The 16529-nt window shown below is 52.5% G+C and overlaps 1 protein-coding gene across 1 annotated transcript; it reads right to left on the minus strand.

The window, feature by feature from the left end:
* Positions 1–34: 34 nt before the first annotated feature.
* On the minus strand, positions 35–9324 carry NBL1 (NBL1, DAN family BMP antagonist). The gene is made up of 4 exons (XM_031613686.2): positions 9182–9324; positions 2392–2586; positions 2189–2300; positions 35–1399 (listed from the first exon to the last, which is right to left on the minus strand). The coding sequence occupies exons 1-4, from the start codon at positions 9202–9204 to the stop codon at positions 1145–1147; spliced, it is 585 nt and encodes a 194-aa protein (XP_031469546.1). The 5' UTR covers positions 9205–9324; the 3' UTR covers positions 35–1144.
* Positions 9325–16529: the final 7205 nt, after the last annotated feature.

Below are 16529 nucleotides of genomic sequence, written 5' to 3' on the forward strand. Positions count from 1 at the left end.
CCAAAAACCAGACAGGCATCAGAGCGCCCAGAAATGGAAGTCAGAACTAATTTATTTAAGAAAACAAAACCAAAAACCAACAAAAAACACAAACCAAAACTTGTAAAAAGGAGAGGGAGGCGTTGGTTACAAGCTCTGGAAGCTCTTGTCAGGACAGTGCCAAAGAAATTAGCTTTATACAACAGAGAGAGGGGTAGCAGGAGGGGCCCCCACCCTGAGCCCAGCCCTGCATCTGCAGTGGGGTCCAGAGCAGTCCCCTACAAAGGTCCATCAGCATCCCAGGACTTGTCCCCCTTCTCCCTCCACCACAATTAAAGTGCAGCAGGGAAGGAGGGGAGAGGGGCCGGCTCCCACCAACACCACCCCAGCACAGGCTGTGAAACGTGAAGCCTCAGTGCTCATGGCACAGTGCAGCTCCCTCACCCTTGCAAGCTATGTGGTGGCCCTGAGGACCAGCAAGGAAAGGGATCTAGCCACCATGGCTCCCAGCAACCTCACACACAGTCCCAGAGGCACAGCCAGGGCAAAATACTCCCTATGAGTTACCTAACACGAAGGCATGGGGGTTGAAGTAAGACCCAGTGAGTGCCAGGAGGAACAGCAAACCCATGCCAAGCCCAGGCATCCCTAGGCAGTCAGGGAAAGCACAAGGAAGAAGGGAGACCCCCATCCTGCACACTGCAGAAGAGATGTGCATCTCTTGTGTGGCTGCAGGGAAGCTGCGTCCCTTCTTCCTCCAGGCCAGGCAAGAGCCACATACAAAAGAAAAGCCTAGAGAGCTCATCAAGGGCTCCACAGCAGGCTGAGGATCCTGCAGACAGCCCTGGGGAGCCCGGCTCAGCTCCCACTCTCTGCCAAAGCCCCCTCTGCCCACGTCCCCGCTTCTCTCAATATATTATTACTATGATGTGCAAGTAGTTTTGCATCAGAAACCCCCAGCCCTCCTGTGGCCCCACTGCTCCAGCCCCACGTCCTGCTCGTGCCTCAAAACGCTCCTCCAGCCCTGGGGTGTCGTGGAGAGCAAAGCATGAGGGTAGATATTAGACAGGAAAGCCTCTACCACCCCCCTCCCTCCCCAAGCCCTGGCCCTCTCCCTCGCACAAACTCCCTGCCCGTGTTGCAAGGACAGTCCACGAGGGCCGGGTCACTCGTCGCCCTCCTCCTCGTGGTGGTGGTGGCTGGAAGCAGGGGGCTCTTCTACCTCCTGTTGGTGGTGGGCATAGTGGTGGGGGCCGGGGCCCTCTGCAGGCATGTTCTCCTCTGCGTTCAAGTAGACATTGAACAGGGCTCCCTCGTGGCTCGGCTCCTTGCCGCAAGCCTGGCAGCTACAGTGAAGTATCTTCTCCACCAGCTTGTCAACCCTGGGGATCTCGTCGTTGCCTGGGCAGTCCAGTGTCACCTGGGGAGAGGGACGAGGATACAGAATGAGCGCATGGGCTTGATCTCCTGATGGCCATCTTGCCCTGCCCAGTGCACAGCAGACTCAGGGTATCTTAAGCTAGAAGTCATGGCTTGCTACCCAAATAGTCGTGGTCACGACACAAGGGTGCTTGGGAACATCTTGTAGCTGCAGAGACACGTAGCACCAGCTGGGGAAATGAAATGACTGAGGCAGGACCTGCTCCCAGGCACTACAGGCACAGCAACATCAGTGGTAACTGCAGAAGGCAGGGTGCCAATAATCTCAGCTAGTTTGGCTTAAGCCATCTGCCCAAACGTCTGAGTCCAAAGCAAAGCAGAGAGCTGGAGCCAGTGCCCTGGTTGCCCAAACCTCCCTTGGAGACAGCGCTTATGGTCCTTCCAGGATCCGTGTGGCAGGAAACAAACAGATGCTGGGAGGTCTGGGGGTGACTGGCAGGAGGTGACTCTTAAATCAGGAGCAGGTGACAAAGGGGAGTGGTGCAGAGGAGAGGCACACAGGATGAATAATGCAGGGACTGACAGAAGATGCTTCTTCCTACACTGACAAATGCACCGTGCATCACCACAGTCACACTGCTTCCAGCAACCCCTGGCACCCAGCCGTCTCAAGGCAGGGCAGAAACACCTGAGGCAGCCTGGAGGAAACTGCGAGCAGAGCAACCTCAGGGAAAGAGAATGACTTCCCCCAAAGAGGTGGCAGTGCAAAGCTGAGATCCCCCGAGTGAAAAGGGGCAGAAAAGACAGAGGAGCAGGCAGGGATACTCACAATTTCCCACATGGACTGGGCTGGCATGCAGGAGTCGCAGTGAACCAGGGACTCTGTGGACTGAGGGAAGGTGTTGGGGACACTGTAGCTGAAACATTGCCCCAGGCAGGCCCTGTGGAGACAATGGGAGTGAGGAGGGCTCAGGGTGGGTGCCTGCTCTTCCCGACGAAGGCAGGGAGAGATTTGGCAGGTAGGATCCCTACCTGTTCTGGATGGACTTGGACTCGCAGCCGCTGTGCCCCACGATCTGGGTGATGTTCTTTGCCTCACACCAAGCACTCTTGTCCGGGAAAAGGGCGAGTTTGTTTATGGGAGGTGGCGCAGCCAGGAGAAGCGCTGGGAAGAGGGCTCCGACCACAAACCATAACATCATGGCCAGCTCTGCCGAAAATCTGCAACTGGAGCCAGGGAGCAAAGCGTTAGCAGGAAGGAAAACAGGCAAGCTGAGCCATCTCCAGCCCCGTGGCAGCTCTTGGCGGGGGCGCACACACATGGAGTGCTGCACAAGGAGCGGGACGAGCTGCTCTGCCTTTCCCCTGCAGCAAACCCTCTCTTCCGAGCTCTGTGCCAGGAGTAACAGCAGGCTTTCCACCACATCTTACCCAAGGACAGGCTGGAAGGAGTTTGCAAAACAAAAGCGTCGCCACCGCAGCCTGCGCCAGGTTGGAGAGGTCGCGGACCGCAGAGATGTTTGTGTTTGAGGAAGGCGCAGACTTGCCCGCTTCCGCTTCTCCCACCTTAAAAGCCAAAGCCACAAGGCTTCCCAGCACAGACAAACCGCTTTCCCAGGAAGGAAAACCGCTCTTCTCCTAGCAGCGCGCAGCAGGTGTCGCTGCAAGGCAGCAGGGAGACGAGGAAACCTCACTCCAGAGGCAGGAAAGCACAGAAATGGCCAAAGGAGCGTTGATGTTTACAGAGCCATTCCCATTCGGCAGTGCTGTCGGATGGTTCTTCTGAGGATGGGAGCTCGGTCTGCAAACAAGTGGGGGTCCTGTGACCAGCAGGCAGGAGCTTGCTCACAGCAGTGTTGGGCCAAGGAGGTGACTTAGCACCCCCACGGAGATCCCACGCCAGTTTCCATGCAGGCCAAGGTGCCTGCGTTAACACTCCCAATCACTGGGGAAAGGCAGATGGAACAGCATCACAGGAACAGGGAAATTTTTTCCTTCGTGGGGTTTGGATCAAGCCGTAGTGAAAGGCAGACGTTTGTACTTTCTAAACTGTTTGTTAGAACTGTGTTATTTGTTATTTCCTTCTATTTATTTATCCAGACAAAGATCCAAAGCCCACACTGGAAAGACTCCTATTGATTCCCATGGCTCCCAGGCCCAGCCCTCTAACAGAAAGGAAGAACGCCGTGTTTATCAGCTCAGGCCACTGGGGTCAGCTCTGCTTGGAGTCCTCCCAGCCATGCGCTCAGCCCTTCCACGCCATCTTCACCAGTGCTTGCTCAGCCTGAGGGCCACCAAGTTTGTCTGGGCTTTCAGAGCTCACTTCTGCTGTTGTAAGGTCATTATGGGGGAGAGGGTTCAGCCCTGGTAGCCCTCTGCTGAGGCTGACCTCTGGGTCTGACTGAGGAACCCTTCTTCATGAGGGATACAGAACTAAATGCTTCCCTGTCCTCCATCCCAGCACAGCAAAGCCTCTCTCCCTGGCCCCCCCATCTCTGAGCAGATCAAGTCGGGGTCTCTGCTAACTTTTCTTACTTCCTGACCGTACTGGGACTGAAATGATATAACGTACCACCACTTCTATAGGCTTGGCCCATGCAAAGCAGGCTGTGCAGGTTTTGGTCGGAGAGGAGAAGAAGGTTTTAGCCCCTGAACTTGTGTTGCTGTTAATGAGAGCGCTGTGATTAAACACTTTTGTCCTGCAGACAATTCTTAGGGCTCATTTCCCTGAGAATTCTTTCCATTTCATTAGGCAAATTCTGAAATTTTCTGCTGAGGAATACGCAGCTAAGCTGCACACACTGGCTTTGCTTGGTTTTCTGAAACAAGCATCACTCATTCCTCAAATGCCAGCGGCTCCGTGCTGAGGAATCCCACTCCCAAAGGCAAGTCCGAGATCAGAGCTGGGATGTGACCCAAACAGCAATTGCAAACCCCCTGGGGAACAGCTGAAATTCCTCAGGAGTCAGCACGCAAGTTCACTTCCACATGCCCGATTAGAAAGCAATTTCCTTCCTTCCAAAGAAGGTGGTGGCTGCTTTTTTTTTTCCAGGTTTCTCTGCATGTACACATGGCAACAAAGAGGCAAGCAGCTCCAATGGCCCTGCTGTCCTGGGAGCGTCCTGCTGCAGCCTGGCTCAGCAGATACCCAGGCACCAGGGATCACCTGGAGCACCTGGGATCCTGCCTCCGATACCGAGAGGAAGGCAGGTGAGGTTATGCTCTGCTAAAGCACAAACCCTGGCCTGGATTCAGGAAAGCACTTAAGCACATGCTAAAGCCCTCTGCTTTCCTGAGCAAGGGCGCCTTCATGACCAGGGCCCCAGCAGCGTGGGGCTGGTGCTGTTTGCAGAGGGGCTGCAGCGGCACCAGGCACGTTTACAGCAGTGCAGCTGAGTTTGGGAGGGAGCTGGGGATGGAAGCAGCCTGCTGATGGCTGTGCCTCATTCTCTTGCGTCGTTTGAACCAGCCAAGCAAACAGAGCTGCCATGAAAACCATCCATAGCCACAGGGAAGGGGACAAAAGCACCGTTTTCCTTCTCCTCCCTGGCTGGGAAGAGAAGTGAGAAAGGAAGATGAGGTATCCGAGCAGGTTTGCAAACTCACCATTAAATAAAGGCGTTGAGCACATTCCTCAGTGACAAACTAAATTACATGGTGCAACCCCTCAAGGAACAAGTGTGTGCTCCCCAGCAATGACCCCAAGCCTAGCCTGACAGCAGGATCAGCACCACCCTGAGCACAGGGCCTTCTTTCTCCTCTCCACAGCAGGGCACGGATTTTTCTGCTCAAAGCTTTCCAAGCAGAAAGTTCAGCTCAGTTCTGCAGATCATCAGCCCTGAAGGTCTCCCCCTTTTGGAACTACACCCCCCTTTGGAGCTTCCCCATCCCCAGCTGTGTTCCTTCTCCTCCCTCGCAGTGCCCAGGTGCCCTGGCTCTGTCCTGAAGACACATAGGGTCACTCATGACCACCACGATTCTGCAGCCAGAAGAAAAACGCTTCTATCACAGCCCTGAGTCCTCTCCCAGATGAAGGAGCAAAGAAATGACTCAGCCCTGGAGCCTGGCACATCCTGGACTCTGGAGACAAACAACATGCGCGCAGCTGCAGCCTCGAAACCCAAAGCCCTTTTCCAGCCACAATCTGCACCCACGGAGCCAAAGGGCGAAACATCTGTGGCCAAAGGGTGTCAGCTCGTGGCACAACCTCCTGGGAGCTGGGGGTCTGGAGGTGGAGCTTTGGTGCCAGCAGCACTGAGGACTTTCTGAGCCCTGCAAGGAGAACGGTCCCAACGACGCCTGGAAGCAGCTGGGAAAACCTGCATCAGAGCACAATCACAGCAATTCCCTGCGAGGCCGTTTCCCACCACCCAGCCCACAGCTGTTCCCAGCCATTTGGAAACCAAACACTTCAGGAGGGAAGTAGAAAAAAAAAAAAAAAAAAAAGATCTAATCAGCGTTACCCTGTTTTTCCAGAGGAAAGTGTAAACTGTGATAGAAGACGAGCCTGCAGGTGGAACGTGGGGAACATTTCATGAGTGGTTTCATATATTTATGTGTATTTTTTCTCAGCCAGGATCTCACAATTTTGCCAAAGGCATAAAAATGCTGACACGGGTACGTGGTGCCCATGGCCACACGTGTGGCAGCCCAGGTTGTGCGAGACAAAGAACCCCTGAGCTTTATAAACATCGCCTAGCCATGGCTCAAAGCCCACCATACTGCATGGAAACAGAGTCGGCTCTTGGTCACAAAAACCAGAAAGCACCAGATCCTTTTGGGGCTCCATTGCTGTGCCAGCAGCGTCCCAAATTAATGTGAGCGATGACATGATAATATCACCAGGGGAGAGGGAAGAGATCAAGCTCTGAAAGTGGTTAGAGGTAATTCTTCAGGACAGCAAGACAGATGAGTGCTTAAGTGAAGGCAGAAATCCCATCTGAGAGCTCAGGCCTTGCTTTGCCGAGCTGCAAAATCCGGGAAGAAACAACAAAATGAAAAGGGAACAGGCGAAGATGTTTAAAATGCACAAGGATAAATCCTGCTTAAAACTTCTGCTGAGCAAATGCTGCCTCACTTCTCACTGTGAAACATTTCTCACTGCTCCTTTCAGAAACGGGAGGTGTTAGAGCTCCTCGTTCTGCAATGGACCGATTTCCACTCCAGCACGGCTGGCTGATTTGCAGGAACAAAGCAGGAGGAGAGAAAAGCAGCGCAGCACATCGAAATCCCCTTCCCCTCCAGAATTCACTTTTGGCTTCTCAGCTGCGAGCCAAGTGCCTGAAAAACCCAACTGATGCGGCTGGAAAGAGAAACCCAAGCTCCTCTGCCTACAAAAGTCATTGGAAAGCTACTTAACGACCGAGGCTTAGAATGGGGTCTGAAAGGAGCACTGCTGGAAGGACGATGGGCTGTGGTGGAGGCGAGAGCAACGTAAGCACTTTCTGGTTCGAACGGATTGATCTCCTCAGCGTTAACACACAGCCACGGCCAGGAAAGCGCAGCGACCCGAAGCGCTGCCCTCTGTCCCCTCTCTCCTCCAGGCACCTGGAGCAGCACTGCAGCTGCACACCGTGCTCACATGCCCAGACCTGAGCGAGGCTCAGCTCCCTCCCGCCTTCCACCCCACGCCGGTGTTTCCCATGTGCCGTCCCTAAATCGGACGCCGCGCTGATTCAGTTTCACCTTTCCTACATCATTCGGTGTGGGAAGGGGCTGCCTCGTGCCTCGTTCCCTGCACACCCCTCTGCTTTGGGTGAAGCCAGCGCTCCTGAGGCTGACAGTGAAGCTGGGAAGGGTCCCAGCGCCGCTTTTCCCGGTGTGAGATTTGAAGCCGCATCCCCGGGGTGCTGGCTCCCAGCAGGCCCAGCTCTGCTTTCACTTAGCAAAGTGGGACCGGCTCCTCCGAATGACTCCGCTGGTGCAAATGAGATCAGAATCTGGCACCGCTCATCCTACTCAAAACAAGCCTAACTGGAACCAGATAAAACCAGTTTGAGTAAATAGTGGCCACCGGGATTATGATTTCTTTTTGCTGAGCACACCCGCAGCGTAAGGCCGGCTCGCAGCCGGGGATGGGTGTTGTCTCGAATGCCAACCGCGCTCGCTTTCGGCTTGGTCGCTCATTCATTACCAAACTTGCATAAAGAATCGAGCCGTGCCCCGTGCAGCGGGATCGGGTTCCAAGCTGACAGCGGGAGGTGGGAAGAGGGGACGGAACAGGGATGGCTCCCCGGCGACGGTCCTGCTTGGGCTGCATCCTGGCCACAGCCAAACCAAGGGCAGAAATCTGGTGCTGCTGTTCTACTAGCTTGGTTGATCTCTGTTTTGCCGATAGGAAATCCATCGCCTGCACTATTTACCCACGGCATTAAGATATAAGCAGACGCAGCGCCGCGGGGCCGGCGGCTTTCAGGGCAAATGGAACCTCTGGCAGCCCTGCTGCTATTTGCAATTACTCCCAGGCGCTGGGGCTGACCTCACACTTGACATTCAGACAGTCTCTCCAAAACTGCAGCACTGGGCCCAGTACACGCAGCGAAGGTCGATAAGGGGCTGATCAAAGCGGCCGAGCCATTTCTCCCTCCAGCTGTACTCCTTTCCCTGCTGCGGAGACACAAGCGGGCACTCCAGAGGCTGAGCTCAATCACCCTCTTTGCAAGACCACAAACTCCCCAAGATGGAATTCAGAGCTGAGAGATCAAGCCAAGAGCTCGGATTCTTCTCGGGGCTGTTTGCAAACACTTGGGATTTTTATACTGAAGGCAAATTCCGTTTCCCATCCTGTGGTTTGCAAATTTGAGGCGAGCTGCTTTGTTTTTGAGATGGGAAACCGCCTTCAAAAAGCAAAAGTGCCAGTTGTGGACAGAAGATTTTTGGCCGGTGGGACACTGCAAAGAGGATGTTAAGTTCTAAGGCTAAAAATACAAGGGAAAACCCTGCTTGTTTCAGCGAGGTGCTGATTTGATTTGATTTTTTTTCCCATAAGAATCCGTATGGCAAAGCTGTGGTGCCCCAGCTGCACCAACAGATCACACAGTCTGAATTTTGAAGTTGATGGGGTTAATCCTGTACAAAAGAGTTAGTCCGTGGGGCAGAGCACAAGATTCTAAAGGGATGGTGCCATCGTAAGATGTTAGCAGGCAAGTTATGGCATAAGGGATTGTCCAGATCAATTTTACTGCAGCTTTAATGAGCTAATCTGTGTTCTGGCCCCAAAATATCTGCAAGAAAAAGAGAAATCTCCCCAGACTGTTGTATTGAACACAGAACGACTGCTGCAAATACTTGTAAAAATAGAAATACTGTGTTAGGGTTCAAGAAGCAGCGACAGATAGTTCAGATAAACGGCTCCATCGGATTCCAGGAAAGGCAAAACCTGCAGGATCCGTTCTCAGCGCAAACTTTTCAAGGGAGAGGAGCTGACTGCCGTTGGGAAGACCTTCCTCTGCACTTCCCAAACGACCGCTCGTCCTGCGCTGCTTTGCGAACCGACCGGCTGAGCATTCCCGTTCAAAGCCCCAGAACGGACGGGAAAAACTCTGCCCCACAGATGTGCTTCCCATCTCCCGTTCTCTGATTTCATTCGAGCTAATAGGCGGCGGTGAAAATAGTTTAATGATTGCACAGCAGATCCCCCGGAGTCCGCCCCGTCTGCAAGCGATTCGTGCCGGTGGCAGCGCCCTCATCAATCGCTCGGGGGAGAACGGGAGAGAAAACGAGGCAGAAAATCGAAGGGCAGAGAAAGCGAAGCGGGCCAGCTCGGTGCGGGGCACGGGGGGGGCTCGGGGAGGGGGAGGAGGATTCCCGGAGGAGTACTCACCACCCAGGAGACGGCGGACACATCCCATGGGCTCCGGGGCCGCGGGCGGCGGCTGCGGGCGGTTACAGCCCCGCGGTGCCCGGCGGCTGCCGCATCCTCGGCGCCGCGGCCCCCGGAGGCGCGGGGCGGGCGGGAGCTGCCGCCTCCCTCCTTCCCTCCCTCCCTTCTTTCCTCCCTCCCTCCTTCCCTCTTCTCCTCCCTCCCTTCTCCCCGGTGCCGGGCTCCGGGCGGTGCCCCCGGCCCCGCCGCTCGCTATTGCACAATCGGGGCGTGGGGGGGAGGAAAGCGAAAGGAGGGGGAAAGAGGGAGGGGACCGCCGCCTCCTCTTCCTCCTCCTCCTCCTCGGCTCCCGGCGAGCCCCAGAGTGCCCTTCTGAGCCTCCAAACGGGGCCGTGGGACGAAGGGAAGGCTGTGTGCGGAGGTGATTTCCCAGCGCTTGCTTCCAGCGGTGACATAAACAAAGGCTGCGCTTGGCTCGCTGAACGCGAGCACTTCCTATTAAAACGTAGTATGTAATAGAGAGGGTTTGGGGCAGAGGCTGAGCCGCGGTGAAGGCTTTGGGAACGTTCTACAACACACTTTGCTTTGCTTTTTCCCTGCCTTTTTCTCCTTTCCTCATTCACTTTTCCTCCACTCCTCTTTTCTTTCTCTCCTTTCCCTCTCTCTCCTACCTTTCTCTTTCCCATTAAAACTCACAGCCCAGTGAAACCCTGTCCATTGCCATCTTACAATAATTGTTCAGAACTGGAAGGGTTCTGTTTCTGTACAGATGCAATTCATCAAATGGAGGCTGCATGAAACACTGGTACAGCTCTGCCCAAATCGAAGCTACCTGCAGGGCTCAGATGGGCCCTGCTGGCTCGATTTGAATCCAGAGATCAGAGAAGTTGGAAGGGATGGTGGTAAGAAAGCAACAGCTGTGCTGAGAGGTGTGCTGGGAGAAGCAAAGGAAGTTTGGAGATGGCAAAGAAGGCTGGAGGCTACCAGCAGAGCATTGCCTTCCTGCTGCTTGGTTCCTTCCAGCTCCAGGACAACAGGATGTTGTAAATAAGCAGGATGGCAAAATCCTGCTTCCATCATCGCTTTCCTATCCTGCTGGATGCAACCTACCTGGCCCCAAACTGCTCAGCCCCAGAAGGGCCAACAATAGACAAAGGAGCTGCCTTTTGCCCCCACTGCCGTTGGCAGCCTGAAGTCAATTTCCCTGTTCTTTCCACCTCTGCATCACGGGGCTGAGTGTGGGTTTTGGACTCAGCCCTGCCTGCTCCTCAGGGCCAGCACAACCAGCCCCTGCCCAGGGGGATGCTTTATTCTGAATGATGAAAGAGGAGACAGTGGAGTTTTGGAAGCAGCTTCTCAGGTCTATGGATAATGAAAAAAAAAATCAGCTGGAGGCACAAGCAGATATGAAGCAACTGAGCACAGACATTAAGATGAAATTCACCCAAATGTGTCGCGTCCTCAGTTCAGTATTTTGATGATTTCTGTGGGATCTCAGCCGGGCTGCGATTATTTGGAGCGTGCAGCCATGTAAGCCAGTCTGTGGTTCATTCACTGCTTCCTACTATTCATTTGTGTTCCAGTGCTGTAAACAGCCAAACAGCAGAAAGGGAAACATGGCCATCTGTACATCTGAGGGTGGGGGAGTGCAAGAAGCAGATCCCAGGTTTTCTGGTGTCAGAAGAAGCAGGCAGAGGTGCTGCGTGACTTGCTGGCTCGCTGGCTGTGGGATGGAGGAAGTGCTGAGAGGCTGTTGAAGCCACAGGCCAACATTTTCCCCCTTTCTGGCAATGCAGCATCAGAGCCAGAACAAGGAGCAAAGACCTGCTGCTTGTAGATCTCATTCGGATGGATGCTGGCTTAGGCACGGGCTGGAGGCAGCTGCACTGCAGCTGGGAGCAGAGGGGAGGCAGAGCAGGGAGGTGATGCCAGCAGAGATGAGCAGTTCTCACCAGCGAGGCCCCTCGAGTCCCAGTGACATCAGCAGCACTTTTACACTCCTCTCTTCCTGGCTTCTGCTCACCGTAGGTTCTGGGAACTTCCTGCCTGCCCCCAAAACACCAGTGCCAAGCCACACTGATGTTCCCATGCCAAGCAGTGCCATATGTGGGTTAGTGTGACACGGTGCTGCAGTCTCACCTCCCGACATCAAATTCAGATGCCATCTGAAAGCAGAGCCTCACCTAAAAGGTCTGTGCCCTGATGGACATTACACCTCCACCCTGTCCCTTGCTGCTGGATCACAGCATAGCAGAAATCCACTCTCAGGTCTCTGGGAGCTTCCCTCCCTCACCCACTGCTGCTGTTTTGGGCCTGCTGACAAACGCCCACAGTGCCAGGGGCTCCCCGCTTGTCAGGACAGGACTAGGAACTGTAGGCGTGAGAATTAACAGGGTGTATTTGGAAGTTAAAAATAAAATGATTCCTTTTATTTGTGTCTTAGCGCAGATTCCAAGGCGACCTGCCCATGGCTGGATGCTAGAAAACACATGCAGGGAAAGGCAGCTGGGGAAAGGGAGCGCCTGTGTTGGTGAAGGAATTGCTCTCCAATCATCTCAGCTCAACCCACCTCACCACGCTCAGTTCACTCCACCTCTCATTTGCAGAAGGGTGCGACGTGGTAGTGCAGATCCCTGGGACAAAGCAGGCTCTTCAGGAGTTCTCTTCTCTTGCCAGGTGGGGCAACTCGTCACGCGGTTCCTGAATAAACCTGGAGACATCTCCGAGATCGGGATCTCAAATTGCTGTGTGCAAGAGCAGATGTGAGGGAAGGGAGCAGTGCTCACGTCAGGAGATGGATTCAAAGACTTTACTGCTCAGCAAGCAAGAAAACTGGAGTGATTTCTCATCAGCACCTCATGAGATGAAGGGAGGGGCCAGCAGGGGCCAGTAGGGTGTGAGCTGCACCTCCTCACCAAGGCATGTGCTTTTAAACCCCGGGGATGAGTGCAGAGCATCTGGCTTTGTAACAGAGTTAATGGGAGGCTGGAGGAGAAAAGGTTCAGTCATGGGGGTAATTCGGACCATCCACCTCCAGCAGAACACAGCTTTAGGGTAACAGCTGAGCCCTCTGTGCCGGCACAGCAGAAAGACGTGAGTTGCAGTGCCTTTCTCTGGGTTAGCTGGTGTGAACTAGGAAGCTCAACACACAGAAATACGCACAAAAGATGTGCAGAAAAGCAGGACATATGGGCAGACTGGGCTGGCAGGGTCTGTGCTCAGGAGTAAGGGAAAAGGATTTATCATCGAGCTCATTAGAAAACATCTGGGCTCAGCAAAAGACCTGGAATGCGACTCAGCACGGGGCGCTCCTCTCTTCTCGAGTGCTGGGAATGTGAGCTCCTGCAGGGTGAGACTCGAGCCAGCTGTTTCCTCTAATCCCATCAGCCTTCCTGCCACGGGGGTCCCGATGCTCTGCTCGGCATGCAGGAGAAAACGAGAAAGTCCTGCTCCCTCCCCTCGGTGACTGGGATTAGTGGTTTCTCTGCAGTGCCGTGCAAATGCATTTTGGGGCCCTGGGGCAGCAGTAAAAAACAAAGTACCCCTCCCATCTGCGAGCAAGTCCAAGTGTGTTTAATTGCTTTTCTTTCCACCTTGCCCAATTGCTCCCGCTGGCAGGCATGCTAGGCCCCTCCGTCCCTCCCACTCTCGCTTCCCCAGCAACTCAGGTCATGCAAAACTCTTCAGTTCAACCCATGTCTGCAGGGATAGTTTCTACCTGGGAAGGCTGCGACGAAGGCTGGGCTTCATTCGCAGGTGCCCTCCTCCCTGAGAGTTCAAACTTTTTTTCCCCTTCCATTTCCAAAATATCATTTCCCTCTGACTCCATTCCAACCAGCTAAACCCCCCCGATAACCACCTTAACTGCAATCCTCTTGTTCTATTAATTGCTTTCTTTGCAGTGCTGCCTGATGGCCCCAGCCCAGGGTCTCGTCACAATAGGTGCTTGTGTTTAGAGACAGTTCTGGCACCAAACTGCCAACCAGCAGCACAGACTTAGAACATACACATGTGCACAGGGAACATTTTGCACATTACCAAAAGGAAACCAGCGCCTGCCTGAAGTGGGGTGACTCAGCCCACAGCAGTACTGTGCTGCTGCTGCATGGGAAGAGGCTCGTAGGCAAATTCAGTGGCCTTTAAGAGAAACACCTGAAATCAGAAGGCTTGAAGTCCTGGTTTCTTCAATCCTGGTGCCACCAGAGTTGTTGAACGTTCTTTTTAAAAGAGGGCAAGGGAGAAAAAAAGGATGAATACGTGTTCACTAATAGCTTGAACTGCTCTTCTCCCACTCCCCACACCTCACAGAAGGTAAATGCAAATATTGTCCTTAAGGTGATAACAGGATTTTCATATTTTTGAGGGTGTGGCTGCTAACCTCACCATAACGTGGGACCCTGAGCAATTTGCTTTCATTCCCTCCCTCCCCTCCTGCCCCGAAGCAGGAGCGTGATTTTGGAGTATGTGAAGCAGCTAGTTCTATTGCAGCTGGTGAGGAACTGAAGACAACTTGCCAGGGGACACAGCCAGAAGTCTTGGCTTGTCACTGCTTTCTTCAACATGCCAAGAGGTCTTGAGCCATTTTTCACTATTCTGTTTTTAATTTTTCTAACAGTGCCATTGATAGGAATTGCTTCAGCCGCTCCTCTGGGGTATGACAAGAGTTAACACTGAAGCCTCAGTTAAATCATTAGAGGCTCATCCTGTGCTCCGAGGAGTCACAGTGACCTTTTCTCTATCTGCCAGCCCACCTCTATTTATACCTAATATGGATATAAAATCCACAGCTGAGCCGATAGTAAACCACAGCCTCCCACAAGCATGTCGCCTACCAGGATGCTCCCAAAGATTTAAGGGAATTACTTCTCAGGCATAGGAGAACCCAGCAAGTTCAGTTCCTGCAGCCCCAGGCTGATGTCCATCATCCAAAGATGCATTTATTGATGCATGAAATACCTCAGCTCTTGAGTGCTTATCTACGACACCATGTAAACTTCAGAGAGAACTAAACAAAAAACGGGCCCTGTGCCCAGAAGAAAAGGGGAAAAAAAGCACACACCATCAGCTATTCCTTCAAACCAAACCAAGGAAGAGAAAGCAGGCGAAAGGGAGGAGCTGGGAGAACAAAGCAGCCACGATCAGCATAGAAATAGGTTGTCTTACATCTGAGAAGCATGCCAGGGACATCTTCAGGGAGTGTCTAACAGTGTCCTTGAAGCTGAAAAATGTCTGCATTTAGTTCATACCAGATTAAGCCGTGGGACAGAGATCAGAACAATGCAGTCAACCTTTACAGCCTTGGAAGTTCAGTAGAATTTGTGGCCAACACGAACAGTTAGATCATCTGATATGAATCCATGTGTGTTACAGGTCATTAGACTTCACCCGGTTACTCCCATGTCAAGCACTGAAACTTGCATTTCAGACACTGAGAGTTGAAAAATGCACCCATTCCCCTGCTGGCTTTGCTTCCCCCAGTCTCACTGCTTATAATCCAGTGCCTCACTCCCAGCTGCAGGGGTCAAGCTGCAGTCTCACTGCTTCTCACTGTACCTCTCCCCATTAACAAACCCTGCTCCTGTGGGTTTTTTTTTTTCTTCCCTTCCATGAAGTCAGCTCCATATTTTAATCCAGCCACCTCCTACAGCTATAAGAACAGTTTCTCTCAGTGCACATTCCTGATGCCAGTTTGTCCAAGAACCATTCTGGCCATTTTTGCACCTGTGCCTTGTCCTTCTGGCATCCTCAAATTGCTGAATCTCACCTCTGAGTGAAGCAGGGCTCAAAACCATGGCCAAGAGGGAAGAATATTGTTGCTTCCATTCTACAGGGGACAAAACCGAGGTGCTGTCTATCACAACTGGGCTCCTAAATCCTCAGGGACCACATGGCTCATGGGATTAGTAAGGGTCTTGGGTTAAGCTTTTAGTCACTGCTACTTCAAATGCAACACTGAGGGGGAGGAAGAGTTCTCTGTCTTAAACTTCTAAAAAGAAACACACTCCTTCATATAACAAGAGATTTATGAACTGAATTTGAACTGATAAGGGCATGACCTTTTCTAGGAAGGGATATACACTTCTAACCCAGAGCTGGAGTCTTTACAAGCAGGACCAATAAAGACTATAGATGACGAGTGATTTATTAGTCACCAACAACTTTCTCAGCATCTTTATAAGCAACAGGAGGTGGGTATCCACCACCACAAGGAATATCCAGCTTTAAATGGCTAGCAGTGCAGTACAGCTAAGTGCTGACAGCCAGAAGTCACCAGAGAAACAGATCCACAGCTGAATTTCCATAAACTCTGTTCCCTTTTAGCTTGTCTCAGTTAAGTATTTCACTGTGGGTGGGCCATAGGCTGGGCCATCAGGGCAGTTAAGACACTGTACACATTGCACACAGCTGCCTACTGGTGTTAGTGTGCCAAAATTCACACCAGTCCCTTTTACAAAGGCAGAGGTGGAATGGAAGATGGGGAAGGAAAAAAAAAGGAAAAGTTTGTTCACTTCTTACTGTTAGGATGTGTGTGGTAGGAAGGCAAATCAACAAAACCCAGCCAGCCCAGAGCAGAAGGGAGGGTCAGCAGTGCCTGCTGAAAAAAGTGGTCTTCTGAGCAGGTCAATGATCACGTCTTCTCCAGCTCTGCCATTAGCCTCACTTTTTTAGCTAAAGCAGAAGAGCTCATGCTCTAACTAGAAATCACTGCAACAACTACAGTCTCCTTTAGTCCATTCATACACCTGCTGCTTGCCTTTCCAAACAAGTGTCTTTGTGCATTTTTTTGCATTGCTTTGCAAAATCGAGGGAACCCAATGAAAACATCTTGAAAACCAGTTCTTTCTCCTTTGGAGAATCACCCTTGTGAACCCTCCGCAAGAGCTGAATGATGCCATTATCACTTCTATTACTTGAGAAGCATTGTCTTGTTGGAATGGCTTCCCTCCATTCTTTTTGGATCTGTGGGGAGCTCCACATTTATGGGTCATTCTGGATCCTATCAGTCCCTCCCCATTCCTACTGGGATATCTATGGGTTCCCCCCATCTTTGAGGCATGCTCCATCTATGAAGGGCCCTACATCTATGGGTTCCCCCTTTATTATGGGTCCTATGCATGCCCCCCTTTCCTATGGGTCTCACATCGTATCTGTGGGTCCCTATGGTTCCCCCCATTCCTACTGGGGTATCTGTGGGCCCCTATTCATCTCCTCCCTCCGTTACTTAAGTTCACAGTAAAGCAGAATTCCTAATTCATCAGGTATTTTTTATGAAGAACTGAAGGCAATGTCAGGATAGCAGACAGTTGCAGAACATACCCTTCTGCAGACTCCCAGACTGTGAAGAGGG

The sequence above is a fragment of the Phasianus colchicus genome, chromosome 22 (genome assembly GCF_987193195.1).
Source record: "Phasianus colchicus chromosome 22, bPhaCol1.hap1.1, whole genome shotgun sequence".
Lineage (NCBI taxonomy): Eukaryota > Metazoa > Chordata > Aves > Galliformes > Phasianidae > Phasianus > Phasianus colchicus.